At 44.4% G+C, this 17391-nt stretch overlaps 1 protein-coding gene across 10 annotated transcripts in view; it reads right to left on the reverse strand.

The window, feature by feature from the left end:
* Positions 1–17391, reverse strand: part of mybpc1 (myosin binding protein C1) — a 141964-nt gene that overhangs the window by 111814 nt on the left and 12759 nt on the right. For all 10 annotated transcript variants that reach the window (XM_073059768.1, XM_073059766.1, XM_073059765.1 and 7 more), the window contains exon 2: positions 9489–9755. In XM_073059768.1, the coding sequence (XP_072915869.1) occupies positions 9489–9755 (267 nt within the window). The remainder of the gene's footprint in view (positions 1–9488; positions 9756–17391) is intronic.

Consider the following 17391-nt stretch of genomic DNA (forward strand, 5'->3'; position numbering starts at 1 on the left):
TTTCTGAGATTCCATATTTACTTTGCAGGAAGTTGTAAGATGAATAGCGCAGACACAATTAAGGCGAATCTAAAAATATCCATGGGAAAGGAATGGAAAGAAGGGACCTTCCTGACAAACCAGATTCCATTCGGGAACATGAACTGAATGAATCTTTCAGCTCACCTCTGAGATATGACTCTTGATCTGGTAATCACCTAGTTATCCAGCATAACTTTCTATCTAGGCAGTTGGAATCCCAGCTTTGAATGTCATGGCAGGCGTGACCTTGAGTACTCAGGAAAGATATTGAGGGCAGAATCCTGCCAGCCTGGGCAGCTCAATATAGAACACATTGCGGATCATTTATTCTGAGAGCTCTGTTTTTAGGTGTAATAATTTGTACCGTACATCACCGTGAGCGTCATGAAATAATCCAGAGACTTGTCGAACAAATTCAGAGTCAGGAAGTTATGTTGCAGCCTTATAAGACTCAGGTTAGGCCACATCTGGAATATTGTGTTCAGTTCTGGTCACCCCATTATAATAAGGATGAGAAGGCTTTGGAGAAGGTGCAGAAGAGGTTCACCTGGATTAGAGGGGATGTGCTGTAGGTGAGGTTGGATAAACCAGCGATGTTTTCTCTGGAGCAGCAGAGGCTGAAGAGAGACCTAGGTCTATGGTTAACACCATCCCAATAAAGCAACCAACATATCAAAAACCCTACCCCCACCCCCCCAGAATTCTCTCTTCTCCCCCTCCCATCAGACAGAAAAGTCTGAAAGCACGTACCATCAGGCTCAAGGAGAACTCTATCTCTTGTTATATAACTATTGAAAGGTTTTTGAGTACAATAAAATGGACTCCTGACCGCACAATCAAAGTCGATCAAAGTAAATTTATTATCAAAATACTTATACGTCACTATACACAACCTTGAGATTCATTTTCTTGCAGGCATTTACAGGAAAATAAAGAAATAAATAAAATTTCTGGAAAAACTATACATAAACAAAAACAATCAATGCATGGAAGAAGATAAATTGTACAAATTAAAAAATAATTAAAACTGAGAACGAGTTGTAGAGTCCTCGAAGATGAGTGAGTGGGTTGTGTCTACCTTGCACCTTATTGTCTGCCTGTACTGCACTTTCTCTGTAGCTGTTACACTTTATTTTATATTCTGTTACTGTTCTCCCATTGTTCTACCTCAATACTCTGTGTAACGATCTGATCTGTTTTTCACTTTATCATGGTACACGTGACACCATAAACAAATTTACCCATTTGGAGGTTTATAAAATTAGTAAGCTAAAGTTAGGGTAGATGGCCAGTATCTCTTTGCCCCAGGGCCAAAATATCCAATATCAGAGGGCATACTTTTAAGGTGGGTGGAGGTAATTTCAAAGGAGATGTGAGAGGTAAGTTTTTTTTACACAGAGTGGTGGGTGCCAGGAATGTGCCAGGGTGATGGAGGTAGGTACAACAGAGGAGTTTCAGAAACTCTTGGACGTCAAGTGAATGTTCGGTCTGCCATTTCATCATGGCTGATCCATTTCTCTCTCAGCCCCAATCTCCTGCCTTCTTCCCGTATCTCTTCATGATCTGAGCAATCAAGCCTTAAATATACAAAAAGACTTGGCCTCCACAGCCACCTGTGGCAAAGAATTCCACAGATTCACCACTCTCTGGATAAGAAATTCCTCCTCATTTACACTCTAAATATCAGAAGTTTCTCCAAAGATGTAAAGTGTAAAAGGGAGGAGAGAGTGGATATCGGGCCACTGGAAAACGATGCTGGAAAGGTAATAATGGGGGACAAGGAAATAGCAGACAAACTGAATAACTTGAAATTTGCATCAGTCTTTACTGTGGAAGACACTAGCAGTATTCTGTGTCAGGGGGCGGGAAGTGTGTGAAGTTACCATTACTAGGGAGAAGTTTCTTGGGAAAACTGAAAGGTCTGAAGGTAAATAAGTCACCTGGATGTGATGGTGTACACCCCGGGGTTCTGAAAGAGGTGGCTGAAGAGATCGTGAAGGATTAGTAATGATCTTTCAAAAATCACTAGATTTCCAGGTGCCGGAACACTGGAAAATTGTAAATATCACTCCACCCTCTAAGAAGGGAGAGAGGCAGAAGAAAGGAAACTATAAGCCCTTTCGTCTGACCTCAGACTAAGATGTTGGAGTAGATTATTAAGGATGAAGTCTCAGAATATTTGGAGGCACATGATAAAATAGGCTGTAGTCAGCATGGTTTCTTCAAGGAAAATTCTTGCCTAACAAATCTGCTGAAGTTCTTTGAAGAAATAACAAGCAGGCTAGACAAAGGAGAATTGGTTGATGTTGGATTTTCAGAAGGCCTTTGACAAGGTTAACAAGCTATGAGACCATGGTGTTACAGGAAAGATTCCAGCATGGATAAAGCAGTGGCTGATTGGCAGGAGGCAAAGAGTGGGAATAAAAAGATCCTTTTCAGGTTGGCTGCCAGTGACTAGTGGTGTTCCACAGTGGTCTGTGTTGGGACTAACTCTTTTTACGTACTATATCAATGATTTGGGTGATGGAATTGATATCTTTGTTGCAAAGTTTGCGGACATTATGAAGTTAGGTGTAGGGGCAGGTAGGTTAGAGGAAGTAGAGAGGCTACAGAGGGACTTAGACAGGAGAACGGGCAAAGAAAAGGCAGGTGGAATACAGTGCCAGGAAATTTATGATCATGCACTTTGGTAGAAGAAATGAAAGGGTTGATTATCTTCCAAATGGAGAGGAAATACAAAAATCTGAGGCGCAAAGGGACCTGGGAGTCCTTGTACAGGATTCCCTAAAGGTTAATTCGCAGGTTAAGTCTGTGGAGAGGGAGGCAAATGTGATGTTAGCATTTATTTTGAGAGGACTAGAATACAAAAGCAAGGATGTAATGTTGAGACTTTATAAAGCACAGGTGAGGCCTCACAGAGTATTGTGAGCAGTTCTGGCCCCATATCTTAGAAAGTTTGTGCTGAACCTGGAGAGAGTTCAAAGGAGGTTCATGAAAATGACTCCAGGATTGAGAATGGCTTGTCATATGAAGAGTGTTTGATGGCTCTGGGCATGTATTCACTAGATTTCAGAAGAAAGAGGGGTGACCTCATTTAAACCTATTGAATGGTAAAACGCCCTGATAGAATGGATGTGGAGAGGGTCTATGGTGGGAGAGTCTAAAACCAGAGAACACAGCCTCAGAATAGAGGGGTGCCTTTTTAGAATAGAAATGAGGAAGAATTTATTTTGCCAGAAAGTGGAATTGATTGCCACAGACAGCTGTGGAGGCCAAGTCCCTATGTATACTTAATGCAGAGGTTAATAGATTCTTGACTGGTCAGGGAATAAAGGACAAGGGTGGGGGGAAGGTAGGAGGCTGGGGCTGAGAGGGAAAATGGATCAGTCATAATGAAATGACAGAGCAGACTCAATGGGCCGAATCACCTGATTCTGCTGCTATAACTTATGGTCTTAAATGGACGTTCCTCTGTTCTGAAGCTCTGCCCTCTGGTCCTCGACTCCCCCAGAATAGGAAACATCCACTCTATCAAGGCCTATCGACATTCAAAGGGTTTCAATGAGGTCACCCCTCAGGCTTCTGAGTTCCAGTGAGAAGAGGCTCAGTCATCAAACGCTCTTCATATGATAAGTCTTTCAATCCCAGAATCACTTTCATAAGCTTAATCACCATACATTAGAGATATTTAAGAGATACTTAGAAAGTCACATCGATGAAATTAAAATGGAGGGTTATGGGGGACAGAAGGGTTAGATTGATCTTGGTGTAGGTTAATGGGTCAGCACAATGTTGTGGGCCAAAGGGCCTGTACTGTGCTGCACTGTTCTATGTTCAAACCACATGAAGACCAGGCAAGGTCACTGCTAATGGTTAACTTAACCTTTTACAGCCCCAGTGATTGGAAGATGGGGGTTCAGTTCGCACCACCGTCTGTAAGGAGTTTTTATGTTCCTCTCCCCCGTGACCACTTGTGTTTGCTCCTGGTGCTCCGGTTTCCTCCCTCATTCCTAAAGACGTATGGGTTAGGGCCGGTAAGCTGTGAGCATGTTGCACTTGCGGGCTGCCCTCAGCACATCCTCAGACTGTGTTGGTTGTTGACACAGAACAACACATCTCACTGTGTGTTTCAATGTACGTGTGACAAATAAAGCTAATCTTTTGTATTGCATTCAGTTCTGGCTGTCTCATTGTAGGAAGGTGCAGAGGAGGTTTACCAGGTGCTGCCTGGATTAAAGGGCACGTGCTATTAGACAAACTTGGATTGTTTTCACTGAAGAGGCAGAGGATGGAGGGAAAGCAGAAGTAGATCCTGATGAAGGGTCTCGGCCCAAAACATAGACTGCTTATTCTCCTCCATAGATGCTGCCTGACCTGCTGAGTTCCTCCAACATTTTGTGTGTGTTGCAGAGAGTGGAGGGACCACGTGCAGGCAGAAGGGATTAGATGTCACTAGGCTTACTTACTTCAGCACAACATTGTGGGCCGAAGGGCCTCTCCTCAAGTTTAATCACCAAACAGCATAAGACCAGGTGAATTCAAAAAGGTTGGTCCCAGAGGAGAGGTCACTTTTTAAAAATAATGGGTCGCTATGCAAGACATAAGAAGATTGTAATCTTTGGATCACTTTTCCTCAAGAGGTAAGAACCTCGAGGCTGAAATACCCTCGGTGGCCTCAGATATTTTTTCTTTAAAAGTGTATTTCTATATCCCTAGTTATTGTTTCTTCTGAACCTTGGGCTGTTGATTGTGTGTACAAAATATACTCAGTGGTCACTTTATTAGGTACACTTGCACAACTGCTCAATAATGTAAATATCTAATCAGCCAATCATGTGGCAGAAACCCAATGTGTAAAAGCACGCAGACATGGTCAAGAGGTTCAGTTGTTCTTCAGACCAAAGATCGGAATGGGGAAGGAACGTGATTAAGTGACTTTGAGCGTAGGATGATTGCTGGTGTGAGACGGGACCGATTGAGTCTCTCAAAAACTGCTGATCTGAGATTTTTGCACACAACAGTCTCTAGACTTCACAAAGAATGGTGCAGAAAAGAAGAAAGCATCCAGTGAGTAACAGTTCTGTGGGCAAAAATGCCTTGTTAATGAGCGAGGTCAGAGGAGAATGGCTGCACTGGTTCAAGCTGACAGGAAGGTGACAGTAATTCAAAAAACATTACAACAGTAGTGTGCAGAACAGCATGTCTGAATGCGCAACAGTTCAAACCTTGAAGTGGATGGGCTACAGCAGCAGAAACCACACCGGGTTCCACTCCTGTACCTAATAAAGTGGCCACTGAGTGTTGAGAAGCAGTAGGTGAAGTGTTCCAGGGGGTGGGTGAGAATGTGGGGTGAGATCAGTCCTGATCTTATTGAATGGGAGAGCTGCCTCGAGGGGGCTAACTGTTCTATTCTTGCCCCTAATTCGTATGTTCATATGTATGCAAGAGGGACGGAGAGGATTACGTACAGAATTCCATTACTCAGACAGCTGAGGCCACAGCTGTCAATAACAGAGTGATTATATTTTAGGGACATGCAGGAGGTCAGATCTTTGTCCGCGATTTCAACAGTACCAGACACCAGAGTGAACTAAAGATTAGTTTTATTTGTCATTGTACTTTGAAACATAGAGTAAAAAGTGTTGTTTGTGTCATTGGAGGATGTGCTGGTGGCAGCCCCACAAGTGTCACCGCGTTCCCTTCGCCACTATAGCATGCCCACAGCTTGCTAATCCTAGCCCATGCTGTTCGTTTTTGGAATGTGGGTGGAAACCGGAGCACTGGGTACAAATTCATGTGGTCACGGGGAGAAAGTGCAAACTCCTTACAGACAGAGGTGGCATTTGAACCTCAATTACAGGCGCTGGCACTGTAAAGCATTACACTGACCACAACACCACAGTGCCGAGCAGAAACATGGTTTCCTTACTTTTGCACGACCAGTGAGGGTTTGCATGCCAGGTGCCGTCCTCACCCTGTCTACATGTGTGGTTGTTTGGGACCGGAGATTCCTCTTCCCCCTCTCCATTTAACTGATGCTGTTACACCGAAGGGTCTCTCATCTCTCTGCTCTGTTTCATCACCCAGCGAGCCCATGCTCCTCGCATGCCATGGTGTGACGGATAACAGTGAGAACTGAAGCCTGACCAGGGATCGCTGGTAATGTAAAGCCATGCACTAGCTGCTTTACTGCCGTGCCACTCTAATCTCCTCTAACCTTTAATCATTTTTAAAAGACTTATTTACTTAGAGATACAGTGCAGAACAGACCCTTCCAGCCCAATGAGCTGAACGCCCAGCAACCCATCGATATAGCACTAGCCTAATCACAGGACAACTTACAATGACCGATCACCCTACAAACTGGTGGGTCTTCGGACTTTGGGAGGAAACCCATACAATTCACAGGAAGGACGTATGGTGGATGGTGGAATTGATCTCTGAGCTCTGATGCTCCAAGCTTTAAATATGTTGCACTAACCACAACGCTACTGTGGTGCCCGTTTAGAAATATAACATGGTTGCAGGTCTTTCCGGACTAACGAGACCGTACCGCCCATTTATACCCAGATGATCAATTAACCAAATTCACCCATATGTCTTTGGACTGTGGGAGGAAATCGAAGCACCCAGAGAAATCACACACAGTCATGGGGAAAACCTACAAACTCCTTACAGAGAGCGGCAGGAACTGAACCTGGGTCGCTGGTGCTGTAATGTGATTACATCAACCGCTATGGTATGGTTGCACAAGTTTTAGTGAAGTGGAATTGGTCAGCCTTGACAACACCTCCCAGTCCCACCAAGGAGAAAGGCGGTGGGCACTGGGAACGCTGCCTTCTGCCCACATGGCATCCTAACCTGGCAGTATACGGTATTGATGGTTTGCCAGTGTTGCTGGGTCTAAATTCTGGAACTTCCTTCACAACAGAGCTTTTGGGGCACCGTCACCAGGAAGACTACAGTGGTTCAGGCAGACAGTTCACTTCACCCCACACCTTCCCAAGGGCAATTAGGGATGGGTAAAAACTGCTGGCCTGGTCACAATGCTAAAATCTTATAAATTAATTTAAAACATGGCTATTTAACTAAAACTCTGATGTGAGTGCAGAGTGTGGTTCCTGCCTGGTGCACAGAGCATAGAACACTACAGGCCCTTCACCCATATTGCTGTGCTGACCCTTTAAACTACACAAAGATAAATCTAACCCTTCCCTCCTACATAGCCCTCCATTTTTCTATCATCTATATGCCTATCTAAGAGTCTTTTAAACATATCTACCTCTACCACCATCCCTGGCAGTGTGTTCCATGTACCCTGTGTATAAAACTTCTCTGACATCCCTCCCATCCCCTTAAAATCATGTCCCCTCAATTTACAGGAGTGAATGGTAATGAGGGCTACTCTTAAATGTTTTATTCCTGATTGGTTGTTTGTGGATGGTTTTCCATAAATTCTATTGCATTTCTTTATCTTTCTGTAAGAAAATGAATCTCGAGGTAATATATGGTAATATTTAGAGTCAGTGAGTGCAGGAGTGGAACCCGGTGTGGCTGTCTGCTGCTGTAGCCCACCAACTTCAACGTTCGATATCTTGTGTATTCAGAGAAGCTCTTCTGCACACCACTGTTGTCACTCACGGTTATTTGAATTACTGCCGCCTTCCTGGCAGCTCGAACCAGTCTGGCCGTTCTCCTCTGGCCTCTCTCAATAAAAAGATGCCGCTCACTAGATCATTTTTTTGTTTCTCACACTATTCTCTGTAAACCCCAGAGACTGTCGTGTGTAAAAATCCCAGGAGATCAGTAGTTCCTGTGATACTCAAACCACCCTGTCTGGCACATGAAAATGCATGAAATGGTAGGATATGGTCATTGTGAAAGCAGAAGGGATTAGTTTAGTTGGGCATTTAATTACTTTTTAAATAGCTTGGCATAATATTTGGGCAGAAGCATCTGTTCCTGTGTTGGACTGTTCTGCGTCCTATGTTCACAAACTGCTGGGAATCCAAAGTGTTAATCAACCCAAGTCAGATTTCTATTGGCATCTTTGTTGGGTGAGAAATGTTGGAGGTCTATGGTAGCTAGTTTCTTGGGCTCAACATTGTGGGCTCATATTCTTTGTGATTAGCGGTGTATGCTTACTGCCTGATGATAACTGGGACAGGTCGGGAGCACAGCGTTAGCAGAACACTATTGCAGTGCCGGTGTGTCGCTGTCTGTGAAGAATTTGTACTGTCCATTCTCCCCATGATGGTGAGGGTTTCCTCTGGGTACTTCCGTTTCCTCCCCCATTCCAAAGGTGTACAGGTCAATAGGCTGGTGGGTCATATGGTGCAATCGGGCAGCATGGGTGTGTTTGATCGGAAGGGCCTATACCACTCTGTATCTCTAAGTAAATAAAGTAAAAAAATCTGAAAACAGGCGGTAGCATCCATCTCCAGGGAACTAGGATATGAAAGCAAGGACATAATGCTAACACATTATAAGGTGTTGGTCAGACCACACTTGGAGTATTGTGAGCAATTTTGGGTCTCTTATCTAGGAAGGGATGTGCTGGCGTCGGAGAGAGTTCTGAGGAGGTTCGTGAGAATGATCGCAGGAACGAAAGGATTAACGTATGAGCAGTGTTTGATAGCTCTCAGGCTGTACACACTGGAGTTTAAAAGAATGAGGGGGGATCTCACTGAAACTTACTGAATATTGAAAGGCCTAGATAGAGCAGATGTGGAGCGGATGTTTCCTAGTCTGGGATCAAAGGGCACGGCCTCAGAATAGAAAGATGTCCATTTAGAACAGAGATGAGGAGGAATATTTTTTTAGCCAGAGGGTGGTGAATCTGTGGAATGCATTGCCCTAGATGGCTGTGCCCAAGTCACTGGGTATATTTAAAGCAGAGTTTGATAGGTTCTTAATTAGTCAGGATGCCAAAGGCTCTGGAGAGACGGCGGAGGAATGGGGTTGAGAGGAATAATAAGTCAGCCATGATGGAATGTCAAAGCAGACATGATGGGCTGAATGGCCTAATTCTGCTCCTATCCTTAATGGTCGTATGGTCAGGCTGCATCTATGGATTGAGAAACAGCATTAGCATTTGAGGTTGTCAGAACTTTTCTTGAGGCGCCACAATAGTGTAGCGGCTAGCAGGACACTATTACACCTCGGGATGTCGAGTTTGGAGCTCAATCCGGCATCTTCTGTAAGCAAGTTGGTACATTCCTTCCTCCTAGTTTCCTCCAGGTGCTCTGGTTTCCTCCCACAGTCCAAAGACGTAACAGTCAGTAGGTTAATTGGTCATTGTAAATTGACCCGTGATTAGGCTAGGGTTAAATCGGTGGGTTCATTGGGCAGGAAGCCCTGTTTTGTGCAGTATCTCTAAATAAATAAAAAGCTGGAGAAGTGAGAGATCCAGATGATGAGATTGAACAATGGGAATAAATGAGATGGATTGCTCTTTCTGCTCCTACCTCCCTCCTTGACCTTGAGTTCAAATTTGATTTTAGACGTGCCACTGATGACTGCATACACCACCTCGTCCTCCTTCGTTGCATTGTTCACGATCAGCTTGTGCAGCACGCCTTCCGATGTAATAGTGTGCTTTTCACCTGCCTGGATATCTTTGCCATCTCTTTGCCATTTCACTTTAGCATCTGCCTTGGCGACTTCGGCCACAAACTCTGCCTGACTCCCAGCCGTCACCTCTAGGGTCTTTGGTTTCTTGGTAAACGCCGACACTGTAGGAGAGAAAACATTGTCACGCTGCATCGTGTCCAAAAGCAGACATGATCAAAATCAAAATCAAACTTAAAATCCCTTAGGATTAATTTACATGCATATAACTACAACAGAAATTTCATTTTATTTATTGAGATACAGCATAGAATGGGCCCTTTGGGCCCTTCGAGTCACGCCATCTAGCAATTCCCCGATTTAATCCGAGCCTAATCACAGGGCAATTTACAGTGACCAATTAACCTATCAACCGGTAGGTCTTTGGACTGTGGGAGGGAACTAGAGCACTCCAAGGAAAGCCACGCCATCGTGGGCAGAACACAAACTCCTTACAGGCTGCTGTGGGAAATGAACCTGTGTCACATGTACTGTAAAGCATTGTGCTAACCACTGCTGTACACAACGACTGACAATCAACGTGCAAACAAAGGCAGATTGTGCAAATAAAAAAATAAATAATATCAAGAACATGAGTTGTCGAGCCCTTGAAGATGAGTCTGTAGGACACGAAATGCTGGAGAAACTCAACAGGCCAGGCAGCATCTAAGAAAAGAGTACAGTTGACACTTCGGGCCAAAAGCCTTCAGCATCTGCAGATTTTCTCTTGTTTCTGTAGGTTGTGGAATCAGTTCAGTGTTGTGGTGAGTGAAGTTATCCACACCGGTTCAGGAAGGGTAATAACTGCTCCTGAACTAGTGGCATGGAACTAAGTACCAGCAAGAAGAGGACAAGGCCCTACTGGTGGAGTTCTTGACGATGGACGCTGTTTTCTTGTGGCAATGCTTCATGTAGATGTGCTCAATGGTGGAGAGGACTTTGCCTGTGATGGACTGGGCTGTTTCCATCACTTTCAGTAGAGTTTTTCTGGACTGGTGTACAAGATGTCAGGAAGGATCTTTCCAGATTCATTGCATGCTTTGAAATACTGTACGTGTGACAAAAGATAAACTTAATCTTTATTATCATTGCTTGCCTGCACAGCCCGTGCTGCCCAGGCACGACGTGTGACCCTGCAGGGAGACTGTGAGGATATTAGTGCCCCAGGCTCTCAGGGTGGTAAATCTCTGTGGAATTTTTCACTGATCCTTATTGACCCCGTGCACAGTCTAACATTGCAACTTGCATTATTCCAGCCTGACCCAACTACATTCCACATAGGACATTTTCCTGAGCCAATAGCAGAAGACACACTGAGTTCCACAGTGTGTGTCTCATCCCTATCTATATTTACCCTTCCAACCTTCACTCTGTTCCAGACTAACTAGTCACCCACCACCTTTCACACAATGCTTTCCACAGATTTCTCCAGAATGACACTCTGATGATCTTTACACAACAATCCCACTTGCCTTTCAGTTGTTCTGTGTCACTAATGAAATGGAGCATCTTGCCCTAAGCACGGTTCAACACTACTAGGTATCAGCTCATTGGGCCACATAATCAAGGATCAACTCTACTCACCGTATCCATTCAGTCCTCACTTCACTAGGTACAACTGCTCGTTAATGCGATCAATTAATCACATCACAGCAACTCAATGTATTAAAGCACACAAACACGGTCAAGAGGTTCAGTTGTTGTTCAGACCAAACATCAGAAAGGTGAAGAAATGGGACCCAAGTGACTTTGACTGTGGAATGATTGTTGGTGCCGGCAGTATCTCAGATACTGCTGATCTTCTGAGATTTTCACCCACAACATTTTCTAGAGTTTACAGAGAATGGTGTGAAAAACAGTGAGTGGCAGTTCTGTGGGTGAAAATGCCTTGTTAGTGACAGAGGTCAGAGGAGAATGGCCAGACTGGTTCAAGCTGACAGTAACTCAAATACCCACATGATTCACAGTGCTGTGCAGAAGAGCATCTCTGAATGTACAACATGTTAAACCTTGAAGTGGATGGGCTACTGCAACAGAAAACACAAACATACACTCAGTGGCCACTTAACTGGGTGCAGGTTAAAGTATGGTACAAAGTGGATTTATGCTACTCAGTACTGGCTATTGAGTGTATGTTTACAGGTTTTAGCAATTTGATGTGGTGTACTGGTCATGGTGTGACAAAATAGGTAATCACAGACTAGGGCGTTTCTGTGCTATACTTTTCTATGTCTCTAAGACTTTAAAATGTGCATTAATACATAAATAACAGCATGTATTTATAATGTAAACTACATTATAAACAGTGGTTTAAAGTGTTTACAGCACAATCACAGGTAATAAGCAGAGGGGGTGGGGGATAACTGGAAAGGATGATCAGATTAACTGCCTGGGAAGAAATTTTTAAGATAGTATGAAGTTTGTTATTTTTAATAGCCCTATTTCCTGCCTGTTTCTTTGTCCTAAACACACTCGCCTGGATGAGTGCAGCTCCATCAACACTCAAGAAGCTTGACACCATCCAGTACAAGGCAGACCAGCTGATCGTTACCCCTTCCACAGGCATCCAATCCCTCCACCATCGATGAACAGTTGCAGCAGTGTGTACTATCTACAAGATGCACTGCAACAACACACCAAAGGCAGCACCTCCCAGACCCACAGCCACTACCGTCCAGAAGGATGAGAACAGCAGATACCTGGGAACACCACCACTTGGAAATCCCCCTCCAAGTCACTCACCATCCTGACTTGGAAACATATTGCCATTCCTTTATTGTCACCGGGTCAAATTCATGGAATTCCCTCCCTAACAGCACCGTGGGCGTACCTACATCTGAGGGGCTGCAGTGGTTCAAGAAGGCAGCTCATCACTACCTTCTCAAGGGCAACCAAGGATGGGCAATAAATGCTGGCTTAGCTGGCGACGCCCATATCCCGTAAGTGAATAAATGAAAAAAACACATACAAGTAAGAAAGTTATTTTCATGAAGTTGTGTTACAGCTTTATAAAACTCTAGTTAGATCACATCTGGAGTAATGTAGACAGCTGTGGTTATCCCCCCTTGGGAAGGATGTCGGGGTCTTGAAGAGGATACATAAGGGGTTTACCAGGACGTTGCCTGGATCAGAGGGCATGTCCTATAACAAGGGGTTGGACAAACTTGCGTTGTTTTCTCTCGAGTGCTGGAGGCTGCAGAGAGATCTGATAGAGGTTTATTAGATTATGAGAGGCATAGATAGAATAGACAGCTGGTATCTTTTTTCTAGGGTTGAAATATCTAATACAAGAGGGCATGCATTTAAGGTGAGAGGGGGTAATTTTAAAGGGCATATGAGGGGCAGGTTTTCGTACAAAGTGAATGGAGGGTGCCTGGACCGCAATGCCTGGGGTGGTGGTAGAGACAGAAACATTAGAGATTCATATAAGACATTTAGATAGACACATAAATGTGAGGAAAATGGAAGGATATGGACATTGTGACGGTAGAAGGAATTAGTTTAGTTGGCCATTTGATTACGAATCTAATTGGTACAGCACAACATTGTGGGCCGAAGGGTCGATTATTGTGTTGTACTGTTCTGTGCTCAAAGTCTTGCAGTGATGGTAGTCTGCAGCCAATGATCTTCTCTGCTGATCTGACAGTTCGCCATAGTTTTTGTGTATTGTGGGAGGATGCTGCACCAAACCAGACAGTAATAGTTGATGTGAGGATGCTTTCTATAATGGCGGTGTAGAATTACACCAGTATAATGGCAGTGTAGAATTACACCGGTATAATGGCAGTGTAGAATTACACCGGTATAATGGCAGTGTAGAATTACACCACTATGTTTTGGGGAAGATGAAATTTCACCAGCTGCCACATTTCTAAATGGGCTTATACCAATTCTGCCAAATTTCTTTCCTCATGACATATGAGCCTATTTGGCACATCAAGTGTATCCTGACTCTCAGCTTATTCCTAGCAATCCCATTGCCTCATTATTTCCTTGTGACATATTAATCATGGAATCATAAGACCCTTCAGTTCATCTTGTTTGTGCCAACCTGGACTTCTGCCGACTTCCATTGACCTGCCCCTGGACCATAGCCCTTCATACCCCTCCCATTCATGTACCTACCCAAACTTCTCTTAAATGTTACAATTGAATCTGCAACTACCAATTCCACTGACAGCTATTACAACTCGTACCAGCCCCTGGACGAAGTTCCCCATTATGTTTGCCCTAAAACTTTAAGCCATTCACCCTTAACCTATGACCTGTAGTTCTAGACTCACCCGACCTGAGGGAAAAAGCCTGCTTGCATTTGCCCTATCTATACCCCTCTATCAAATCTCCCCTCAGTCCTAACCTATTCAACATTTCCCTGTAACTCAGGTCCTCAAGTGCCAGCAATATCCTTGTAAATTTTCCATGCACTTAGTCTTATTGATACCTTTCCTGTATGTAGGTGACCAGAACTGCATAGAATTCTCCAAATTAAGCTTCACCAATGCCTTATACAACTTCAACATAACATCCCAACTCCTGTACTCAGTACTTTGATTTATGAAGATCAATGTAATGAAAGTTCCCTTTACAACCCTATCTCAATATCACAACATGGAAACAGGTCCTTCATCCCATCTGGCTCCTCCTGACAGTGTTGCCCTCCAAGCTGGTCCCATCTACACGTGTTTAGCCCTGACTCAGTTGCCCGTCTACCTCAAACTTATTCTCCTGTCACACATCTACATCAGGGGTGCAGGGTAGGTCAAGTCTAACCAATCTTGTAGAGTTTTTCGAGGAAGTTACCGGGAAAGTTGATAAAGACAAGGCAGTGGATGGTGGCTACATGGACTTTGGCGGGCCTTTGACAAGGTCCTGCATGGGAGGTTGGTCAAGAAGGCTCAGTCGGTTGGGCAAAAAGACGAGGTAGTAAACTGGACTGGACATTGGCTTTGTGGAAGGAACTAGAGAGTGAAAGCAGATGATTGGCCCTCTGAGGTGGAGGCTTCTGACTAGTGGTGTGCTGCAGGGATCAGTGCTGGGTGTGTTATTAGTTGTCATTTATATCAATGATCTGGATGATAATGCGGTTAACTGGATCAGCAAATTTGCAGACGACACCAAGATAGGGGTGTAGTGGAGAGTGAGGAAGGCTGTCATGGCTTGCAGAGGGATCTGGATCAGCTGGAAAAATGGCAGATGGAATCGAAGGCAGACAAGCGTGAAGTGCTGAACTTCGGTAGGACCAGCCAGGGTAGGTCTTACACAGTGAACGGTAGGGCACTGAGGGGTGAGGTAGAACAAAGGAATCTGGAAATAGAGGTCCATAATTCACTGAAAGTGCAGCACAGGTAGATAGGGTTGTAATGAAAGGTTTTGGCACATTGAACTTCATAAATCAATATATTGAGTACAGGTGATGGGATGTTATGTTGAAGTTGTATAAGACATTAGTGAGGCCTAATTTGGAGCATTGTGTGCAGTTTTGGTCACCTACCTGCAGGAGAGATGCAAATAAGGTTGAAGGAGTACAGAGAAAATTTAGGAGGATATTGCTGGGACTGGAGGACCTGAGTTATAAGGAAAGATTGAATTGGTTAGGACTGTATTCCTTAGAACATAGAAGATTGAGAGGAGATTTGATAAAGGTATACAAAATTATGAGGGGTATTGATAGGGTAAATGCAAGCAGGCTTTTTCCACTGAGGTTGGGTGGGACTACAGCCAGAGATCATGGGTTAAGGGTGAAAGCTGAGAAGTTTGAGGAACATGAGGGGAAACGTCCTTGTTTTGAGGTAGTGAAAGTGTGAAAGTGTCCATGTGAGCTCGATTTCAACGTTTGAGAGAAGTTTGGATAGGTACATGGATGGTAGGGTTTTGGAGAGCCATGGTCCCGCTGCTGGTCATTGGGAGTAGCCAGTTTAAATCCTTCAACAGATACTCGATGGGCTGAAGGGCCTGTTTCCATGCCATACTTTTCTATAAATCTAGGGTTAACTTAAAATGGCCAATTAGTCTTCCAACCTGTACATCTTTGGGACATGAGAGGAAACTGGAGCACCTAGGGAATCCCCACACACTCACGAGGGGAGCATACAATTCCACACCCAAGGTCAGGATCAGAATCAGAGTCAGGTTTATCATCATTGAGATATTGCATGAAGTTTGTTGTTTTGTGGCAGCAGTACAGTGAAATATATAAAAAATACTCTGAGTTACAGCAAGAAATACGAGAAAATTTAGTGCCAAAAGAGAGCAAAACAGTGAGGTAGTGGTTGTGGGTTCAGGGATTGCTCAGAAATGTGATGGCCGAGCGGAAGAAGCTGTTCATAATCTTCAGGTTTCTGTACCTCAACCCCGATGGCAGTAATGAGAAACCAGTATGTCCCAGATCGTGAGGATCTTTAATTATGGATGCTGTCTTCTTGAGGAGTTTTTTGAGGATTGAACTTGGGCTTTTAGAGCTGTGGGACGGCAACTTCACCTGCTCTCTGGTGAAGGTTTTAACTCAGACAATTATTAGTCCTAGAATAAAAATCTAGTCTCAGTATGGATGTCTGAAGCACGAGATTGTTACCCTTATCCTCTCATCCCTCCTCTTCTTCTCACCTCCTACCCTTTCTCCCATGGTCCACTCTCCTCTCCTTTCAGATTCCATTTTCCTGAGCCCTTTACCTCTTCTACCCGTCACCTCGCACTCCATACCCCTCACCCACTCATCCACTTTGCCCCTCACCTGGTCTCACCTGTCATGTCAGTCAATGAGGTATCAACATAGACTAACCTCCTCCTCCCTTACACGTCCCTCTGATCACAAACACAAGAGATTCAGCGGATGCTGGAAATCCACACACACACACACACACACACACACACACACACACACACACACACACACACACACACACACACACACACACACACACACACACACACACACACACACACACACACACACACACACACACACACACACACACACACCAGGCAACATCCATGGAGAGGAATTAGAATCAACCATCAACCTTTTGGGCTGAGACCCTTCGTCAGGACTGGAACAGAAGAGGGATGAAGCCAGGGTGAGAAGGGGGAGGAGTACAAGCTAGCAGATGATAGGGGATGGGGAAAGAGGGTGAAGATTTAAATTTCCACTCTGGGAAATAAATACTGGCAATCTATCCTGTCTCTGCTTCTCATGTTTTATAAACTTCTATCAGGTCACCAGCCCCCATCCCCTTCAGCTGCCAGTGCTCCAGAGAAAACAACCAAAGTTTGTCTGACACACACAGACCCTTCATCGGGGTCTCTACTGTACGCCCCTCACATCGTCATGTCCCCAGTTCCTCATGCATCGTATCCCAATGCGATGTATAATCAGCAGCTAACATCTCCAATCTGCGTTCATCATCATCATGTGTCATGTTGTTGGACGTGGGCGATCACAGTCTTTCCATGACCATGACTGCTCTTAGCAAAGTTTTCTACAGAAGTGGTTTGCCATTGCCTTCTTCTGGGCAGTGTCTTTACAAGACGGGTGACCCTCAGCCATTATCAATTCTCTGTCTGCCTGGGGTCAGTGGTCACATAACCAGGACTTCAGTATACAGTATTCACCAGGGAAAAGGATCTTGGCAATTGTGGGGATGACTTACAGCAGACTGAAACACTTGATCATATAGACATAAAGGAAGATGATATGCTGGAGCTTTTGGAAAACACTAAGTTAGATAAGTCACTGGGACCAGATGGGATATACCCCAGGCTACA

The sequence above is a fragment of the Hemitrygon akajei genome, chromosome 10 (assembly GCF_048418815.1).
Source record: "Hemitrygon akajei chromosome 10, sHemAka1.3, whole genome shotgun sequence".
In the NCBI taxonomy this organism is placed as follows: domain Eukaryota; kingdom Metazoa; phylum Chordata; class Chondrichthyes; order Myliobatiformes; family Dasyatidae; genus Hemitrygon; species Hemitrygon akajei.